The sequence below is a fragment of the Rhineura floridana genome, chromosome 18, assembly GCF_030035675.1.
Source record: "Rhineura floridana isolate rRhiFlo1 chromosome 18, rRhiFlo1.hap2, whole genome shotgun sequence".
NCBI lineage: Eukaryota > Metazoa > Chordata > Lepidosauria > Squamata > Rhineuridae > Rhineura > Rhineura floridana.
Genome location: NC_084497.1, coordinates 13,945,090 through 13,964,912, shown reverse-complemented (window position 1 = coordinate 13,964,912; position 19,823 = coordinate 13,945,090). Strand labels below are relative to the sequence as shown.

The 19,823-nt window shown below is 46.4% G+C and overlaps 1 protein-coding gene across 3 annotated transcripts in view; it reads right to left on the bottom strand.

The window, feature by feature from the left end:
• Nucleotides 1-19,823, bottom strand: part of ACOT7 (acyl-CoA thioesterase 7) — a 107,193-nt gene that overhangs the window by 1,524 nt on the left and 85,846 nt on the right. For all 3 annotated transcript variants that reach the window (XM_061601847.1, XM_061601848.1, XM_061601846.1), the window contains one exon: nucleotides 8,888-9,072. In XM_061601847.1, coding sequence (XP_061457831.1) covers nucleotides 8,888-9,072 — 185 coding nt within the window. The remainder of the gene's footprint in view (nucleotides 1-8,887; nucleotides 9,073-19,823) is intronic.

Here is a 19,823-nt window from a genome sequence, read left to right as displayed (position 1 = left end):
ACTATTCTATGATCTTGCGTCTGTATAGAATTTGGGGGCCCTGGGGGGGTAATGAGACATGCAGAGGAGGAACCAGGTCCAAGAGCCACAGGGCAGCATAGGGCAGCTCTTGGAAGCCCCCTGCTTTCAGTTCCTCTGGCAGAGGCTCTGCATCTCAGACAAGGATATTCCTCGGCACACCTGCCAGCCCGCATGACTGTCCCACCCCTAATGCAGAAACGTGTCTTACGTACTGAGGACTTGTGGCTGAACCCAGACATTTATCATTCTCCAAAGGCACACGACAGGTGGCTGGCGGGCTCCTTGGTGGCTTAACTGGAGACAGCCGCGGAATGTTTCTGAATCACAGTAGTTATTAGGCACCAGCCTGACAGGACGATTCCCTCAAGCAGCGTGGTGGCATTAACAGATTGCTCCCTTCTCCAAGGGGCTCTGTACAGAGTCCTTAGCATTTATCGGCCGTCAAGCAACATGAAGGAACTTCCAGCTGTAACGGCAGTGCCTGTGCCTTGCATTGCTGGACAACTCCCCTGCCCCCCCTCAACCTTCATATCCTGCTCAAGGACTTCCCAGAGGCACCTGGTTGTTCACTGCAGCAAACACTGCTGGACTTTCCAGCCTGTGGTCTGATCCAGCCGCAGGGCTCTTCTGAGCCTCCTTTCCAAACCTGCCTGCCCTTCACCACAACAGATCTTCCTCTTCCCTTTCACACTGTGTGTGTGTGTGTGTGTGTGTGTCTTTCCCTGGTTAGCAACTAGCGACTCTCTTGGGATTTCCTTTACCTGTTCAGTAAACTGTGCAAGTTTGCATCCAGTGTCCATATTTGGGGACTTGATCACACCTTTGTTTTAGAATGCTAACACCTAGCATTGCGTTTATCAAGCACTTCAAAATCTCCACCACGCTGTGCACCCATTATGTTAGCCACTTTTAATTTATTTATTTACTATTTAATTTGTATGCCGCCCTTCCTCCCAGCAGGAGCCCAGGGCGGCAAACAAAATGCTAAAAATACTTTAAAACATCATAAAAACAGATCTTAAAATACATTAAAACAAAACAGCATTAAAAACATTAAAAAAAAAACACCTGGTGCCCTCCAGATGTTTTGGACTGCAATTCCCATCAACCCCAGTCAGCATGGCTGTGCTGATGGGAGTTGGAGTCCAACTTATCTGGAAAAAGCTGATCTTACGTACATACTACTCATTGATTGAAAGTGTGTGTAACTTTCCAGCTGAGTCATGGGAGGCCGTGAAGCAGAGCGAGGAGGGGAGGCTGCTTAACCCTTCCCCCTCAGGCCACTTCCCCACTTAAAATGGTCCTGCTGCCACAGGAACCCGCAAACGAGAGTTTGGAGGGTCAGGAAGAAAACAAGCAGCCCTCCCCTCCCTGCAGTCTTACCCACTGTGAGTGGCTCGGGGTCGTTCCTCTCTCCTTCCCCAGAAGGCCCAGAGTTGACCTCCCAGGCTAGACAGTGGATTTTAAGATGGAGGATGGCAGGAACCACCCAAGCAGTCTCCTTCAGGATTGCCTCTTGGGAAGGACAAGGGGCTGGAGGCACTGCTTGATGGCTCTACTGCTGCAGAAGGCCTCCCAGTCAACCTCTGGCTTAACGATTCCCCCAGTTGAGATGACTCTACTCAGCTTAGATCCCACACTATGCCCACAGAATATCTGATCGGCAAATTTTTTAACAGGCCAACAAATAAGTCTTTGTGGATGCTGAACAAAGACACTGGGTGCTGAATGCCATGTTGGCCTTTATAGAACTCATCTAGGGATAAAGTCCTCTAATCATTTCAGAACTTTCTAGAAGATCAGCGAGATGATTTGTTAGGTGGTTGCTGCCTAATATAGAGAGGTTTGTTAGCTACAGGCTAGTGCTTTATGTGCACTGGCCGAAAGAAAGTGAAGGGCTAGTTTTCTTTTTTAATCCAAAACAGTGTTGACAGCCAAGGAGATTTTTAAAATAAATGATTTGGGAAACTTTAGTGTTGAAGTTTTGATAACTTGCATTTCTATATGCTTAATTTATTCTTGGATTTTGTCTGTTTCCATGCGTTACCCTGCAAATGGCCACTGGCTACACACTGTCAGACTCTGACTGACAATTCCTTGCATTCCCAGCCAAAAGTACGGACCATGACACCCAGCCTTCTGCTTCCTTCTGGGGGTTTCTGAAGCCAGTCCTGGCCCCAGCCAGATGGCCTAATTGTGACATGGTTGTTTTCTCTGTGGAGGACATGGGTGCCAAGCACCACCCTCAGCAAACCTGAAGGACTTCCAAGACTGAGAGGCCGGCTGGCTGTTACCTTTGATAACAAAAAAAGTGGAAGAGGGCCAGAGGCATTTTAGGTGGTACTGCCCTGATGCTAAGACAGAGTAGTTCCAGTGTGCTACTTTGGGAAAGATCTCTCAGGGTGGACATGGTATCTGTAAAACCCAGAGCTCCACTGAGCAAGGTTACTGCATTCCAAATCCATCTTGAGACACACAAGGGCAGATGCTCCACACTGTTTATATCCATCAGCAGACTCTAAAGGAGAGAAGCTGCCTGAAAGCAGAGCCAAAATGGCTACAGGGCCACAAGTTCAGGCATCTTGGGGCGGCCCGGCTAGCCAAGTCTCAGTCCAACCCTTCAGGAGCACTACAAAATGCACAAGCAAGGGAGATTTACATATTACACGTATTCTGTAAGGAAGACCAAGGAGTCACCACGGAAGAGATTTTTCATGCAAGGGTCTAACCTTGCCAAAACATAAAAGCAAAACCAATGAGGGCTAGAAACTTACCTTTCAAACACAAGAATTTTCAAGATACTACCTGCAGAAACAAATTCTGAACTTCAAAGGAAAGCCTTAAAGACCTGGCTCTTCCAACAGGCCTTCGGGGTATCCGGGGAGGGTTAATTGTTATAACTGTAATGCCTCCTGCCCAGTTTTAATATTGTCGTTGCAGATGTATTGGCTTTATATTGTATTACTGTATTTTATCAATTGTATTTTAATGATTTTGTAAGTCGCCTAGAGTGGCCATTGGCCAGATAGGCGACAAAGAAATTAAATTTATTATATTATTATTATTTATTAACATTAAGGAGGTGTTGGTAGAGGAGAGGATATCTGGTCACTCAGGTCCTGAATACAAATTTAGTCTAGTGCACAAGGAGTATTAAAGTACCCCCTCTCTCTTCCGCTTTGAGGTAATTATTAGTGTTCATACTGATACTCTATTTTAGGACAAATACCTTGATTAGACCAACCAAAATGTTACACAAAAAATGTGTAAGCTTCTCTAGAATTCTTTATCCAATTAGATCGGGGCAACCTGATCCGATGCCTTCTAGGAGTTGTCTCTGACCATCGGCCATGCTGGCTAAGGCTGATGGGCAACTGCAGCCCCAGTAACATCTGGGAGGGCACCACATTGGCTGCCCCTAGGCCAGATAGCAAACAGCCTGGGCTGGTGGGCTGATGTTGCAGCCGCGGATGGAATCTGCATGTTGTTACAGTCTTAAGATGGAATGTGGGAGAACGCACCAGGCACCCTTATTAATACTGAAACTGGCGATGTGCTACATGTCATATCCTCACAGTGTGCCTAACAATTACCTAGTAAGATAGGCCAGTATTATTCACAATATGGGGTGACAGCCACTAATTTAGATGTCAAAACCATCTAAAATATTAAAAGGGGGTCAGACAAATCCATGGAAGAAGGAGAGGTTGATCAGTAGCTGCCGGGTCGGCTCGGAGGCCGCAGAACACCCAGCGCTGGGGGGAGACGGCCCCTGTTCTGCTTGTGGGGCTTCCCAGAGGCATCAAGCTGGCCACTGTGGGAAGGGGACATCTGCGTTAGTGAGCTCATGGGCAAGGCAAGACTTGAATTGGGGCTTCCATCTCTTAGCCAAGGTAGCTTCTGAACCCTGCCTAGGGTAAAGATTTGACTACATGGTCCATGAAGGCATCCCCTCGAGAACTAACATTCTAGGACTCCAAATTCTGTTTGCCCCTCAGCACTGCCTACCTTCAAACAGGCCCGCCAGCTATGCATGGGCACAGCAGACCATTCAAAGACCTGGATTCTCATTAACTGGGTATTTTAGTGTTTGGGGGTGTGTGTGCACGCGGGGGAAGAGTCTTGGTAAATTTCCCATGTTATCTAAAGCAGCTCTGCTTTGCAGAAGGACTGGGCGGCAAACAGGAGGAGCCAAGTTTGGTTTGGCAACTGTTGAGAAAACAGCCCTGGACATGGCCCCTGGATGCCACAGTGGGGAGCCTGGGACGGTAGACCTTCCCCTGGAAATTGTACAGCGGACCAGCCCCAAAGACACACACATTAATTCGGGGGAAACAGAACATTGCAGTCCAAGAAGGTTAACATCTCTGCATTACTCAGCCTAGCACGGGGAGCCCATTTGCCAGGAATTGAATTCTGGCTTGGAGAACAGGCAGGATCAGAACCCTTGAAAACATGAACATAAGGTGAAGCCGCCTTCTACTGAATCAGACCATTGGGTCCATCTACCCCAGCTTTGCCGACTCTGACTGTCAGTGGCTCTCCAAAGTCCCAGGGGAAAAGTCTTCCCCAGTCAGTCTATTGGAGATTGCTGGGATGTAATTTGGGGCCTTATGCATGTACAGCACATACTCTGTCGCCAAATTATGGGCTCACGCAAGACAACCGCAACAGGCTACTTGTCATCTCCTCATACTAGTACGGTGCCCTCTTCTTGGGGACTGGGTGGGGAAGCACTGCAAAATGCACAAGCACAAACAGTGGCTTCTCTTGACCCCGTGCAAATATCTGCCTGGGAAATCCATGCCTCTCCCCTCCACACACACACGCGGGAAGGCTTCCCTGTGAAGTGAACAGCAAGCCTGCAGTGCCAGGCTGCAATGTTTACAGAAAGCCACCTTAACTGACAATAGCACAGGCTGCTGCTGCCCGACAGATGCTTGGTGGAAAGTCAGCAGCTCTTTTGCGCAAGTTCCACGAAGCCTCTCTTTGGCCAGCAAAATTCTGCTCAGGTGTCGGGCACTGCACCACAAATAGCAACACAACAGTGGGTGCTTGGAGACCCAGTTACGATCGCCAAGGGCGAGTGGGCGACCTTGTCTCATGAAAAGAAAATGATGCCTACTTGGGTCTTTAAAAATAAAGAGCAAAGAAGTCCTCCTTAAAAGGCCTCCAGACTACCCTCAAAGACATGCATGTCCGTGACCTCTCCCACCTCCGCCTTGGGTTTAATGGTGAATCAAGGCCAAGGAAAGGCTGTATTACCACCACCTGCTGGAAACAGGATTACCACTCTTCGTTCACAGCCTTTCATAAAGCCTCGTAGCCTTCACAAACTTCCATAAAATCCCCAACATCGCACCCCAGGGATTCTGGTCCCAAAGGACAGCACCCAGGGACAAGTCTGTGAGCCCCAAATCACTAAACCTATGAAGGAGGGCTCTCTGTGTTCCACATACCACAAAGAGGTCCACAGAACATGGTCAACTGTTTCCTCCACCTGACAAACCTCACAACACCCGGAGTCAATCCTCCCAACCCAGCACCAAACACTCTAAGGAGGACAATGCCCAGTCAAGATTCTGAACGGACTCATCTGCCTCTGCCGCTCTTTCAGTTTAAAAATTTGAACATCCAACAAAAATGGGCAAAAGAGAGAAAACCCTCCTACCTGCAGAGCCTACCTCCCACTGCCTAGCCAACTAGCCTAACTAGCCAACAGCCCTGACAGGGAGTCAACACATCTGTCAAAGGGAGAGGGAACGTGCAATAATGGACCCTAATCAGGTTTTACCTGGCTAAAAAAAATCGGCACTTGTAACACTTCTACGTATGTCTGAATAAGCAGAAAGACCCAACAGCTTTTGCTTTCGAAGCACGAATTAATCCAAGATGAAGTTGCCCTCAAAAGCTCCCTCTGTGGAAGCTTTAGCAGCTTGTATTGGGCTCCTTCCAACAGGTGAAAAATCCTGGGGCATCTCTTCACAATATGAGAGACCTGGTGAAGCAAACCAAGAGGCTTCCAGTCCAGGACCCTATTTCTTGTGTGCTCCCACAGAAGAGGCTGACTGCCATACCTGAGCGATTCACTGCTCTGGTGTTACAAACTCCTTCCAAACCAATACCCTCCAGGGGCAGGTCTGCCCTGTCCTGGATTATCCAATCACGGCTGATGCAGGATGCAGCAGAGCTGCCATTCTTGGAGAAGACCCATTCAGCCTCTACAGTTCCTCGGGGCTGGCACCCTTCTACTCAACACCAAGATCACAGACACATGCAGAAACACAGGGTTGGGCTCCTCTGACAGCAGGTAATTCTTTTACACCAGGGTTGTAAAAAAAAGAAAAAGAAAAAGATGAAGACAAGATAGACAGAAACCTGACTCTGATTTTAGCTCAGAAAGGAATGTGCCTCAGGTGATCAGACATTTATTTATTTATTTAATTAAAAATAAATATTAAAAATATATCCTGCCCTTCCTCCAAAGGAGTTGCAGGCAGGGGATATGCTCAGGCCTACCCACAGATGCTGGGAATTGAACTTGGGACCTTCTGCATGCTGCCCTGGGCTGCTGCTGGGAGGAAGGGCAGGATATAAATCCAATAATCAATCAATCAATAAAATAAAGCAGGGGCTCTCCTACTGAGCCATGCCCCATCCCTTAATTAATACCAAACAGGTCTCAACTTGTAGTACAGATGGTTTTGATTCTGCACCTAATTCATCAAGGTGCCCACAGATGTAAAAGAGCCTCTCTCTCCCTCTTTGGTCACCGACATTCATCAAGTTCTGCCCTGTGTCGGTTAACCATCTTGCAGCATGTTTCATACATCTGCTGCAGAGGCAGGGCCTGCATGGTTGTGGCCCTCTGGCCCTCTCATTTCAGAAGGGCCATAAAAGAAATCTTCATTTTTCACCAGGTTCTTGGGATTTCTATCGAGAAGGATTGTTTTTCCATCTGGCTGATACATGCTTTCAGTTGCCTTGTTATGTATGAGATTGTTGGTTTAATGTTATTTTACTGATTGTTATTTTTCCTGTAGATGTAAGCTGCTTTTGAACATGGTGTGCAACAGTGACAAATAAAAACATTAAAAATTAATGCAGAGCCTTGCTAAGCCCACCGCCCCTGCATAAGAGTGAGCTGACTTTACATTCCAGAAAGGCAATAATGAGCTCCAGAAATTGTGAAACAAAGCTCACTACAGGAGCACATTGAAGGGAACCCCCCCCCAAAAAAAGACATTTAGTAGTACCAGACATTTTGAGAGGGGTGTGTGTGGTTTTTAAATGTAAGCTCAAGAAATTATATAAATGATGGTAAAAATCAAAGTGAGCTGACTGAACGCTTTGAAACACTTGGAGGAAAAAAAGACAAGTGCAGTAGGGAATCGACAAGGCAGAAGATATAAACTGAGAAATAATGCTCCTGCTCAGCTGTTTCGCTCAGCAAAAGAGTGGCCTGGGTGAAGACAGCAGCTAAAAATAGACACGAAGGGGGAAGCAGAACTGACAAGAGCAGGTAGGAAAAGCAGGTAGGAAGAGTTGAGAGGGGGAGACGGAGACTGCACTCACCCACAGAAGGAAGCGGGAGACCTGCTGGCTTTGAATTCTGTCTCAATCCTTTCTTAACGCTAAATATTTCAAAAGACTGTGAATGGGAGAAATGCTGTGGAATTTCTTTTAAATTACTACTATTATTATGATTTTAAGGGGACTCTTTGGAGACACTTATGGGGCGGGACAAAAAAATACAGGGTTCCAAATCCCCAAGCTCTCCTTGTAAGAGGGTGAGGATGTGTGTGTGTGAGAGAGAGAGAGAGAGTGAGTGTGTGAGTGAGTGTGTGTGAGAGAGTGTGAGTGAGTGAATGAGTAAGAGAAATGAGGATGGTTCAGAGAATAGGTGGGGATGTTTAATCCTCTGCCAGCTGATTCTCACCCACAAATACTCCCCAGGCCACTTTTTAAAATTGGTTGCCCTCCCTCCAAGCCAGGGTCCAAAAGGGAAGGAAACTCGGTTGAGGGAGAAGGACTCAAAGGGAGCCAACTGTTGGGGAGCAACTGCATACTCCTTCCTCCCCCACCTTCTCCGGAAATTACCCTTCCTGCCCCTGTATTGGTGTGAGCTTGGCAGAAGTAGGTCTCGCAAGCCATGTTCGCTTAGGTAACATGCAGTTATGGCAAAAGGCAGGAGACAGAATTTCAGAGCAACAGGAATATGCTCTGAGGGAAGCATCCCTCCCCTGGCATTACGCGCAAGCATGTGCACATGACACACAATTTCTTATCTCTTTTGTTCCACTGTTTTCTCTAGTCAAATAGGTTTGGCAGGTTTTTTTAAAAACAATACAAAAACCTGCTGAGACCATTTGGTCAAGGGCAAAATCACGAGCAGTGACCTCTCTTTCAAATCACTTCCAGCTCTCTGGAAAAAATGCCTTCAGCCTCATTTAAGCAGCTTCTTCTCTTTTTTCACGCTGAATTAAGAACAAGAAGATTTTTCTGGACAAGACACAAAAGCCCCAGGGGCACTGCATAAAAAGCTGAACTGTGTAAGACACACCATCTTGGACAAACAAGAAACTTGAATTCATGTGATCTTTCCACCCTGGAAGCAGAGAGGGAAAACATGACCCTGGAGGGTGTGTGCTTTGTTTAAACAGTACATCTAAAGGCAGCTGGAAACGCTAAGCAGGGTTCTGCGTTTGCTTTAAAATGCTCCTCACCAACAGTGCTTGCAGATTCTCCCAGGACGCTTCCGCCTCTGGCGTCATATAGGAATGTGCGCCGTGGGGGGGGGGGAGAGACGAGCACACAGCTGAGGTCTCCAGGCCCATAAAATGGGGAAAAACCCTGTAACACTTACCACCAGCTGTGGGACAGGGAGTGGCCTCCCCTCCTTACTTAGGGACACATAGGTGAAGAATGCGCTGACAGCCCGGTATCGCTCCTGAGACTCGTCTACAAAGGGGTCAGCGTCCACAAAGACCTCGATCTCCATGGATTTATTGCTCGTGAAGGTCATGCGGCCAGAAATTGTGATCACACTGCCTGCGAGACAGAGAGGAATTCATGACCCAAGCACTCCAACCGAAGGGAACCAGAGTGGGGCCCTCCCATTTTCTAAAATGCCAAGTGGCCCTTTTACCTAAGGAACCACACCAGATCAGCTCAGGAGATCTCCTTTAGGACTCCTTCAGTTGGTACCATATTTGTGTGTGCAGGATTTGTGTGAAGGCCTGGGCAGGGGCTCTCCAGATCCCAGCAAGGAAGGTTTGGCAGGATGGGCAAGTGGGTGCGAGAAGCTGGGTGCCAAGCAAAGCTTGGTAGCTCAATGGCTGTTGATTGTGTTGTCTGCAGCAAGCTAGGGTGGAAAAAAAGCTGTATGTTCTACCCAAAATAGTTCTGCAAGTTGTTTGGGTACTAAGTACAAAATGAATTTCTACCAATTAAAGGAGGTTTATTTTTCATTTTCCAGTTTAATGTCATTTGTGCTAGACAAAGATCAGCAAAACAAGATTTATATTTTGAAAACAGTATAAAATAAAGAGCTGTAAGAGGCCAATTCCAACACTGGCTAACTTTTTATTTATTTTTAACTTTCCTTTATTATTTTCAAAGATAAAAATCTTTTCCAAAACTAGAGCAGGGAGGGCCCTGGCAGCAAACCAGCAAATGACTGAGAGGCTTCTCTAGGCTTTTTTCCATTGGCAGTGCTGGCAAGGTGCAGGAACACTGCCAGGTCTTGCAATTCTGCAGAAGCCACACGACTTGGCAACACTGGAAAACTGAACGAGGGTGGGAGATCAAAGATGCCAAAGCTGTTTCTTGCCCATTGCACTATTTATCCTAGGACAGGTACTGAGCAATAACATGAGGATTATGAAACAAGACTCTTGAAGTAGCATTATGGTCTGCTTCTCATTCTACCAACAGCACGTGGGTCCTGCAAAACTAGCAAGAGACTGGTGGGGGATCTGGGTTCAAATTACAGCTTGACTGTGGCAAGAGCCCAGCTGCTAGCCACGGTTTGTTGCCTTACCGTGGTTAACATATCACAAGCGTTCTGGTTCCAGAGGGCATATGCAGAAGAAGGGGAACAGCAAGACCTACCTGTCACCTTCCAAACAGAGGCGAGAAAACTGCCTCAACTGTGCTGTGCTTGATTCAGACTTATCATTTAAACAAAGCTCTGCGAAACCACTTTCAACCATGGTAAGATCCAGATTTGTGGCCAGCCTTTGACCTACACATCTGTGCTGAATCAGACAATTGGCCTATCTAGTCCAGTATTGTGCCCACGGTCACCGCTTGCATGTACACACCCAACTTAGTGTCATTCTCGAGCACTGGGGGAGGCAAATGGCAACCACTGCAATGAGCTGCTCCACCCCCCCACCTTTATCCCAGAATCCAAGGTAAGCAGTGTTACTCTATAGCACCGGCAAGGGAATTATTCAGCCTGCAAGCTCCATCTTGGAACAGGGTCCTCTGCAAGGGACCTCATGGCTACAACAACCAGTCCAATTTTTGTGCTTTTTTTATTTTTCACCATCCTCCCCTGCCCTCTATGCAACATCTAGCCTCAAGAATACTTCTGGAGAACTTGAAAGCATACCATGATTTTGGGATCCCGAGCTCCTTAAGAACCAACACACACACACACACAATCCCTCCTGGGGCTCTGAGGCGGTTTCCTTACGGCGCTTATTGGCGGACCTGGATCCCCGGATTACCGTGGAAGTAGCCTCCTTTTGTGTAGCTGCCATGGCTCGTAGGAAGGCATTTATGAGCCCCTTGTAATGAATAACTAACTATAGCCAACCCATTTTAACCGGATGATTTTGACTTAAATTTTAACTTACATTTTACTGTGGCCTTTTTAACGTTTCTCTTGTTACACTTCTTATATTTGTATTATTGTAATCTCTTTTCTGGTCACGGACCAAAATAAATTAATTGATTGACACACACACACCAATCCCTTTTGACTTCATATTTGCTTTATCTGCCATGACACGTCTCTCTTATTCTGTCATTTTTGCTTTTATTATTTTGTTAAGATATAAATATTAGGCATGTCATAAGTCACTTTGTTTTTTGTTTTTTTTAAAATGCTCAAAAGGAAATGTGGAATAAACACATTCCCACTAATTAAATGAAGCCAAAAAATGCTGACGGAGAACTTTCAGCTCCACCACTTCTCCCCTCCTTGCCGCTTTGCAGCATTCACCCCATTTGGGGGGCAAATTAGCACAAAGGTACCATTTTCCAGCACCGTAACATATCTGATGCCACATTCATTTAAGCCCTACAGATTATCCAAAGCTGGTTTAGACTTTGTAAATAGATGTGAAGTAATTAGTCAAGTGAGGTTTTCAAACACAGGGATGACTCATGAGAAGCTAAGAGCCTTCTTACAGCGGACAATCTACTCTGGGTTCCCATTTCCTACAGTGGTCAATCAGATATCTCTGCAAAGCCCACCAGAAGGGCTTGAAGGCAATATCCCTCTCACACTGCTGTTGCTCAGCAACCAGAATCCAGAGGTACGCTGCCTCAGAACATGGAGGCTCCGTGGTCTGAGGGCACACGAGACCACCATCCTTCCTGATGCTAAGCAGGCCTGGGTTAGGTCAGCACTTTATGTTGGTGACTGGCTGGGAACCAAATGTACGCTGCCTTGGGTTCCATGATAGAAAGAAGGAGGGATGTAAATACCAGGAAATAAATTTTAAAAAATAAATTCAGTTACAATGGCCAATAGCTGTTGAAAAACCTCTCCTTCATGAGCCATCTAAACTAGAGACCGTCATGAAACCTTCTGACAGTGAATTCTGAAAATTAAATTACAATTTGTGTGAAGGAGTGTGTATGTTCTGCATCACCGTTCTTCAACCTTGAGTCCCCAGATGTGGGCCTACAACTCCCATCAACCCCAGCCAGCTTAGCCAACGGCCAGGGATGATGGGAGTTGTAGTCCAGCAACACCTGGGGACCCAAGGTTGAAGAAGAGTGTTCGACATCTACTGCCAAACCATTTTCCTGGATGACCCTGAATTCTAGCATTATGGGAGAAGGAGAAAACTCCTCTCTCCTCCTCCTCACGCCATGCCTAACTGTAAAACTCAGAGCATATTGCATGCCCCAGGAATCAACTTCCACAGATAGAGCCGTCTGGGAGAGTGAATCTGGCAGGGGGCTTCCTTTGGGAGCAGGGGCCCTGCATCCAAACCTCTCCCAGTCAGGCACTCTCCACCAACCCAGGAAGAGGCAACGAGAGCGCATTTTTATATTGTATTTTACTGTATTATGTACGTCGCCTAGAGTGGCCGTTCATTCAGCCAGATAGGCGACTCAAAAATAAAATTTTATTATTTTTTATTATTAATTTTGAAAACTGAACAGGGTTAGAGAAAAGCACACATGAAGCAGTAAAAACTTTCCTTGCACACGTTGAATCTATAGTCCTGCTCAGAAGGTTAAGGGACATGACTTAAGATAGGGCCTCATCAGGTCTGTTGCGTTGTTCTATAGCCCTATTCTTAACGTTTTAAATTGTCTTATATCTTAAGTGTATGTTTCATGGTTTTAATGTCGCCAATAGTTTAATTCTATTTTCATTGTATCTTTTTGCATGTTTTTTTACCTATGTGTAGTTTTTATTTGTAAGCCGCCCTGAGTTCCAGTTTTGGGAAAAGGGCGGGGTAAAAATAAAGAGTAATAATAATAATAATAATAACAATAATAATAATAATAATAATAACAATAATAACAATAACAATAACAATAATAACAATAATAATAATAATAACAACAATAATAACAATAACAATAACAATAATAATAACAACAACAACAATAACAATAACAACAACAACAATAACAATAATAACAACAACAATAACAATAATAACAATAATAATAGCAGCAACAGCAACAACAACAACAACAACAACAACAACAACAATAATAATAATAATAATAATAATGACTCAGTCAGCCCATTTGTTTCAATGGGCCTACTCTGAGTAGAACCTAGCTAGCCACCACTCAAGGTGCGCACATTTATTTATTGTATTTATTTATTCTAAAATATTTCCATCCCGCCCTTCTACCCCTACAACAGGGCACTCAGGGCGGCTTACAAAAATAAAACCAAACACGTACATAATAAAATTGTAAACAGTAAAATCACAGAAACATTAAATTAAAATATATAAAATACAATTAAAATATATAACATACAATATATATATATATATATATGTACACACATATATACAGGGAATGGTACTAAAGGGACTACAAAGGTAAAATTTAACGCAGAAGGCATAAAATCAGTGCCAGGCTCTGCCTTCAGTCCATGCCAAGCGTCTGGGCTCTGCACGTATGTAAGCCCTACACCCATTACACCAACACTGGCAGGAAGCATCTCGAGGCTGGACCCATCGGAACCACTCTCCCTTCCACAACACACAGACCCTGCCCAAACCCAGGGATGCTTGGCCTTTTCACCTTGGCGCCTGTTCTTTTGATATGCCTGACTGCCCTTTTCACATTTGCCTGGAAGGCTGCAAATGTAACATGTTTTTTAATTATTGAAATTTGGGTTGGGGATTTGTGCTCCCCCCCCTTTTTTTTTTAGGGCAATGGCCTGAATCTGCTCTTTTATTCATGCACAAGATAGCCTACTCTGCAACTTTAAGTACGGGGGAGGAGGGAGAGAAGACAGGGAGTGAGCCAATTTATAACACATAACTATCGTTTTTTTAAGAAACGGGGGGGGGGGAGATGAACAGAAAAGTCAGATGGTTTTTCTACATCTCTGCAGTGGAGTAAGAGCACCTAATCAGTTTTGACATTTAAAAGAGAAACAGCAGGTTCCGTCTGCTAGGAGACACTATTATCTATAATTTCAAGCCTCTTTTCTGATGTGAAGGAAGGGAAATGGATTCCTCAGCATGGAAAGCAAAGAAGACTCATCCCCAGAATAAAGCATCTCTCTCCCCACCCCGCAACATCTGGCTGAAAGGAAAAATACAGTCAGCGCCAGACATCCCCACCACCTCAGATACGGAATCCCAGATGTCCCCGTTGTTAAGAGATAGATGGCCTAAGCCGGCTTGGGGCCCTACAGATGTTTTGGACTACAACTCTCACCAGCCCTAGCCCGCATGGCCAGGCTCCTATCAGCCCTGACATAACACAGCCATGCTGGCTAAGGCTGCTGTAGTCCAGAACATTTGGAGAGCCCCAGGCTGGCCCACAGCTACTTGGGGATTGGGACCCCCTTCTGGGATGCGGCCCGATGTAAGGTGGGTTGCACCAGCAGCACCACCACCATACAAATTTGGTAAAAAAAATATAAAGAAATGGGCCACAAATGCACAGTGAAAACAATAAAGCCCACCGGCTTACAGGGAGGTCACAACAGCTTTCTTTTACTGCTCCTCCACAGGAACCGGCACTCAGCAGCACACTGCCTCTAAACATGGAGGCTCCACTCAGTATCATGGAACTATTAATCATGGATAGACCTCTTCCTCCATTAATTGGTCTAATTAATAAAAAAACAACCAATATAATGCATAATAAATAATAATCATTCTTCTTTAAAGCCATATAAGCTGGTGCCCATTAAAACACCTCATAGTGGCAAATTCCACACAATGAATCATGTGACGATTTATTTTTTATTTTTGTGTGTCCTGAACCTACAGCCCAATTTCATTGGATGATCCTAAATTCTTGTATCACGATGACAGAAGAACTTTCTTCCCAGCCTGCATAATTTTACACATCTCTATCATGTCCCCCCTCAGTCTTCTGCCCCGCGAGCTAAAAGACTCCAACACTTCACATTTCACTTCTTGCACAGAAGAGCTGCTACAATCCCCTGACAATCCCAGTTGCCCAAATCTCCACCTTTCTTGGCTCTATAATATCCATGTTGAGGTGGAGCTGTCAGTACTGCACACTGTATTCTCTACAAACACATGAGACATTATTGGGACGTATCATTACCTCGTCGTATTATTCCCTTAGCCATGAGGCTGTTAAAACATTTGGAAACTGCCAATATTTCTCTGCATGGGCAGGCCACCTCCAGTGCAAGTCTTAATACCTGACTAGATCTCTCTGGGCAAAAATTCAACAGGTTCATGATGTCCTGCTTCCACAGCAGGCATTCTGGAGACAGGTGAAGGCAAGGATAAACATACCCTGAAGGCGTGGAAGTCACCTTGGGATGCTATCACCTCCTTCCACTCCAAAAGAGTGCTTTTGGAATTACACACAGCTGGAGGCCTGGACAAGCTACCCTGGTGTTTCTTGCCCTGCTTGCACCACTTCAAGTGGTTCTCATGAAGTTTTCTGTGTATGAAGTTATCCAAAACCCTGCTCCTTCTCCCCTTCTTGATAACACAAAGCAGATTTTAAAACTCCAGCATGGGGATCTGCTCTGCTAGAACCGTCAAAGAAACAGAGAGACAGTTACCATGCTGGTGAAACGGTGAACAACCTATTTGTCTAAGAACCTAATTATCAACAGCATACCACACCACCACAGTTTAAAGGAGCACTGACACAGGGACAGGGGACTCTTTTCAGCCCGAGGGCTGCAGCACCTCACAGGGAACCTTCTAGTGGCCACATGCCAATGGCGGGCAGAGCCGAAGGCAAAGGGAGGTGGTGGAGACGGAGGCAAAGAATGCGACTCTCACAGCAGGCTACATTTTGGCCAGGCGGAAGTCAGAGGTCTGTCTACATGCACACAACCCTCTCCATCCGCGGAAGCCCGAGCACAGATCCCAGCCAGGCAAGAGCCCTTCAGGAAGGAACAGACCAGGGCCAGTGAGGAGTATGGCCTGGGGAGAGTCCCAAGGCCTGGCAGAGAGGTCTGGAGGGCAGCATTGGGCCCTTGGGCCTCAGACTGCCCACCTCTGCATTACCACATTGGAAAGAGCCAGCACAGGCAGAAGACAAACAGCAACTATCAAAAGCCCTGGGGAAAAAATGGAAAAGATCCTCCTACCTAAAAAAAGAGACAACCCCCCCCCCGTACTGTAGGCACCCTGCCCACCTTTTCAAGGGCACCACAGATGATAAAAGCCTCCTCTCCTGGCAACCCCACGCCTTGCTGGGCAAGTGTACTTGGAGGAAGACCTCTGATGTTGATCCTGGTGCCAAAGCAGGTAGATGGGCAGATAGACAGGTATTCAAGACTCAGGTAGTGCAAGGCAGGGCCTGCCCAGATGGTTTTTGGTGGCCGCCCGAGACGGCCAACAATTTTGTAGTGCTGGTGGTTGATTTACATATTTTGAACACACAAATTTACTGAAGCGCTCTGCAGTCGCCCTGTGGTTTTGGGGTGCGGGTAAGGCTTTGTGCCAATAACAGAGGCGGCATCAGCATCATGGGTTGCCTTTTGCTTCTGTATTCTAGAATGCTCAGTTTTTGATTTTCACTGGGAGGGCACTGTGGTTGTTTAGATCCCAGTTTAAAAGAGTAGGGTACCTCATGAGATCCCCAGAGCAGGTTACAATTTAAAAACATATAATTGAAACAGTTAAAAACAACCAAACATCACAGAAAATAGAGTGGGTCATAGAATCATAGAGTTGGAAGGGGCCTTGTAGGCCATCGAGTCCAACCCACTGCTCACAGCAGGAAATCCACAGCTAGAGCATCTCCCGCAGATAGCTGTCCAGCCTCTGCTTGAAGACATCCAGCGAAGGGGATCCTACCACCTCCCTAGGCAGTCGGTTCCATTGCCAAACTGCCCTTACTGTCAAGAAGTTCCTTCTAACGTCCAATCTGAATCTACGCTCCTGCAACTTAAAACCATTAGGGTAGGCCCTCTGGGTCAGCAGAGAACAAATCTGTACCCTCCTCTATGTGACAGCCCTTCAGGTACTTAAAGAGTGCAATCATGTCCCCCCTCAGCCTTCTCTTCACCAGACTGAACATGCCAAGTTCCTTCAACCTTTCCTCATAAGACTTGTTCTCCATACCGGCTATCATCCTCGTCGCCCTCTTCTGAACCCGCTCTAACTTGTCTATATCTTTCTTAAAATGAGGCGCCCAGAACTGAACGCAGTATTCCAGATGAGGCCTGACCAATGCAGAATATAGTGGGACTGTTACTTCCCTCGACCTGGAAACTATAGCTCTGTTTATGCAGCCCAAAACCGTGTTTGCCTTTTTTGCCGCAGCATCACACTGCTGGGTCATGTTCAACTTGCGATTCACTACAATTCCAAGGTCCTTCTCACACGCACTACTGCCGAGTATTTCCCATCCTGTATCCGTGCATTTTGTTTTTGTGGCCTAAATGCAGAATCCTGCATTTGTCTTTATTGAATGTCATTTTATTAATTTCAGCCCAATTTTCTAGTCTATCCAGGTCCCTTTGGATTTTATTCCTGTCTTCCATTGTGTTAGCTATCCCTCCCAGTTTCGTATCATCCGCAAACTTCATAAGGCTTCCCTCCACCCCGTCATCTAAGTCACTGATAAAAATGTTGAAGAGTATCGGCCAGGGGACCAGGGTCCTTAACATATACATCTCAGATGTCAAATGGCAGGGCAAAGAGGTGCGCCTTCAGCATTTGCCGAAAGTTGTATAATGAAGTTGCCAGGTGCTCATCACTGGGGAGGGAGTTCCACAGCTTAGGGGCTGCCGCAGAGAATGCCCTCTCCTGGGCCACCACCCCGCAGGCTTCCGAGGGTGACGGAACTACCAAAAGGGTCCCCTCTGCTGATCTCAGCACCTGAGAGAGTCTGTAGGGAAGGGGGCAGTCCTTCAGATATTTGGGACCTAAGTCATTTACAGCAGGATTTTAAACACTAAGGTGAACACCTTGAACTGGGCCTGGAAACAAACTGGCAACCAATGCAGCTGGTTTAAAAAAGGAGTTATGTCCAACTAACTCCAAGTAGTCTTCAAGGGCAGCCCCACGTACAGCACATTGCCACAATCCAATCTGGAAGTTACCAGAGCCTGGAGCACTGTAGCCAAGTCTTCTCTGTCCAAAAGGGGCCGAAGATGGCAAACCAGCCGGAGATGGAAAAAGGCACCCCTAGCCACTGAGGCCACCTGAACCTCCAATGATAGTGTGGGATCAAGGAGTACCCACAAGCTGCAGATCTGCTCCTTCAAGGGGAGAGCAACCCTATCCAGAACAGGCCATCTTCCCACCTCCAGGGCATGAGAACTCTGGACACATAACACCTCTGTCTTTTCAGGATTGAGCCTCAATTTATTTGCCCACATCCAGTCCATCACCGCCTCCAAGCACCAGTTCAAGACCTCAACTGCCTGTCCCGATCAGTTGGAATAGAGAGGTAGAGCTGGGTGTCATCTGCATATTGATGGTAGCTCACTAGAAATCCCCTGATGACAGCTCCCAGTGGCTTCATACAGTTGTTACATAGCATGGAGAACAAGATGGAACCCTGCAGAAGACCACAGGATAATTCCCGTGGTGCTGAACAGTAGCCTCCCATAACTACTTTTTGGAAGCAGCTCTGCAGGTATGAGTGGAACCACTGAATTGCACTGCCCTCAAACCTCACCTCCTTGAGACATTCCAGAAGGATAATAACACATTCAACTGTATCAAAAGCTGCTGAGAGATCAAGGAGAATGGGCGGGGGTCGCACTCCCCTTATCTCTCTCTTGACAAATACCATCAACCAGGATGACCAAGGTAGTTTCAGTGCCATGGCCAGGCCTGAAGCCAGACTGGAGCAGATCCAAGTAATCAGTTTCCTCCAAGCATGCTTGAAGCTGGACCATTGCCACCTTCTCAAGCACCTTGCCTCAAAAGGGGTATTTGCCACTTGGCAATAATTGTTTAGCACTTCTGGGTCCAGGGAGGTCTTCTTAAGACGGGACAGACTCGTGGCTGTCATGGAAGCCATGAAGTCCCAAGCTGGCCCATTTGATGCAGCCTCATTGTAGATCCTGAAGTTCCCCAACACCACCGTGAAAGGGTTCTCCAACATCATATCTGAGATTACCTCCACTAGCTCAGTTAGGGAGGTTGCAGGGCAGCAGGGTGGATGGTGCACTAACATCCCAGTTGTCTCTCTTGCCCAACACCACAAACAGTCTCTCAAAACCAGACACAGTACGGATTGGTCTCCTGATGAGTGAGATTGTTTTTTTTCAGCCCATACCTCCAGGAAGAGTTTGAGGAGGGGAAGAAATGGATCAGTAAAGTACCCCTGGAAAGAACCAACTTCCAAACCCTGTACAACTTTACTGTGAACACACCTGCCAAAAAAACACACACCCCCAACACATCTCCTAGAGTTTTGTTTTTAAACTGGGACTTAACTGGGATCTATCTGATCCTAGTGCAGAAGTGTTTCACACACCCTAAAATTATAGGAGGATTAAGCTCCACCATTGGTGACCTGCCACCAGACATCAGATAAAAAATGCCACAGAAGGAAGGTGTTGTGCCTGCTCCCTCCCCCAACTGCACTGTGTGGCGTTTCACTAGGAAAATGACACAGATGCAAAAATGAAGACGGGTGAAAAATCACGCTGCACTTTGGCCCAGGTGGCTGCAGCCGATCTGATGTGCCTCCCTGCTCTAATGCCCAGTTCAGACAATTTTTTAAAGAAAAGAACTTGACAGAGAAGAAGGCAAGTCCCAGGGTTCATGTAATTTTAAAGTCAGCTGTTAAAGCTGTCCACCCCAGCAACTTGCAGCTGGTGAGCCGTCACTTCTGGTATGAATGTGCCTGGGGAAAGGGACAGACAAGCAGCAATTATTCCTTACTGAGCG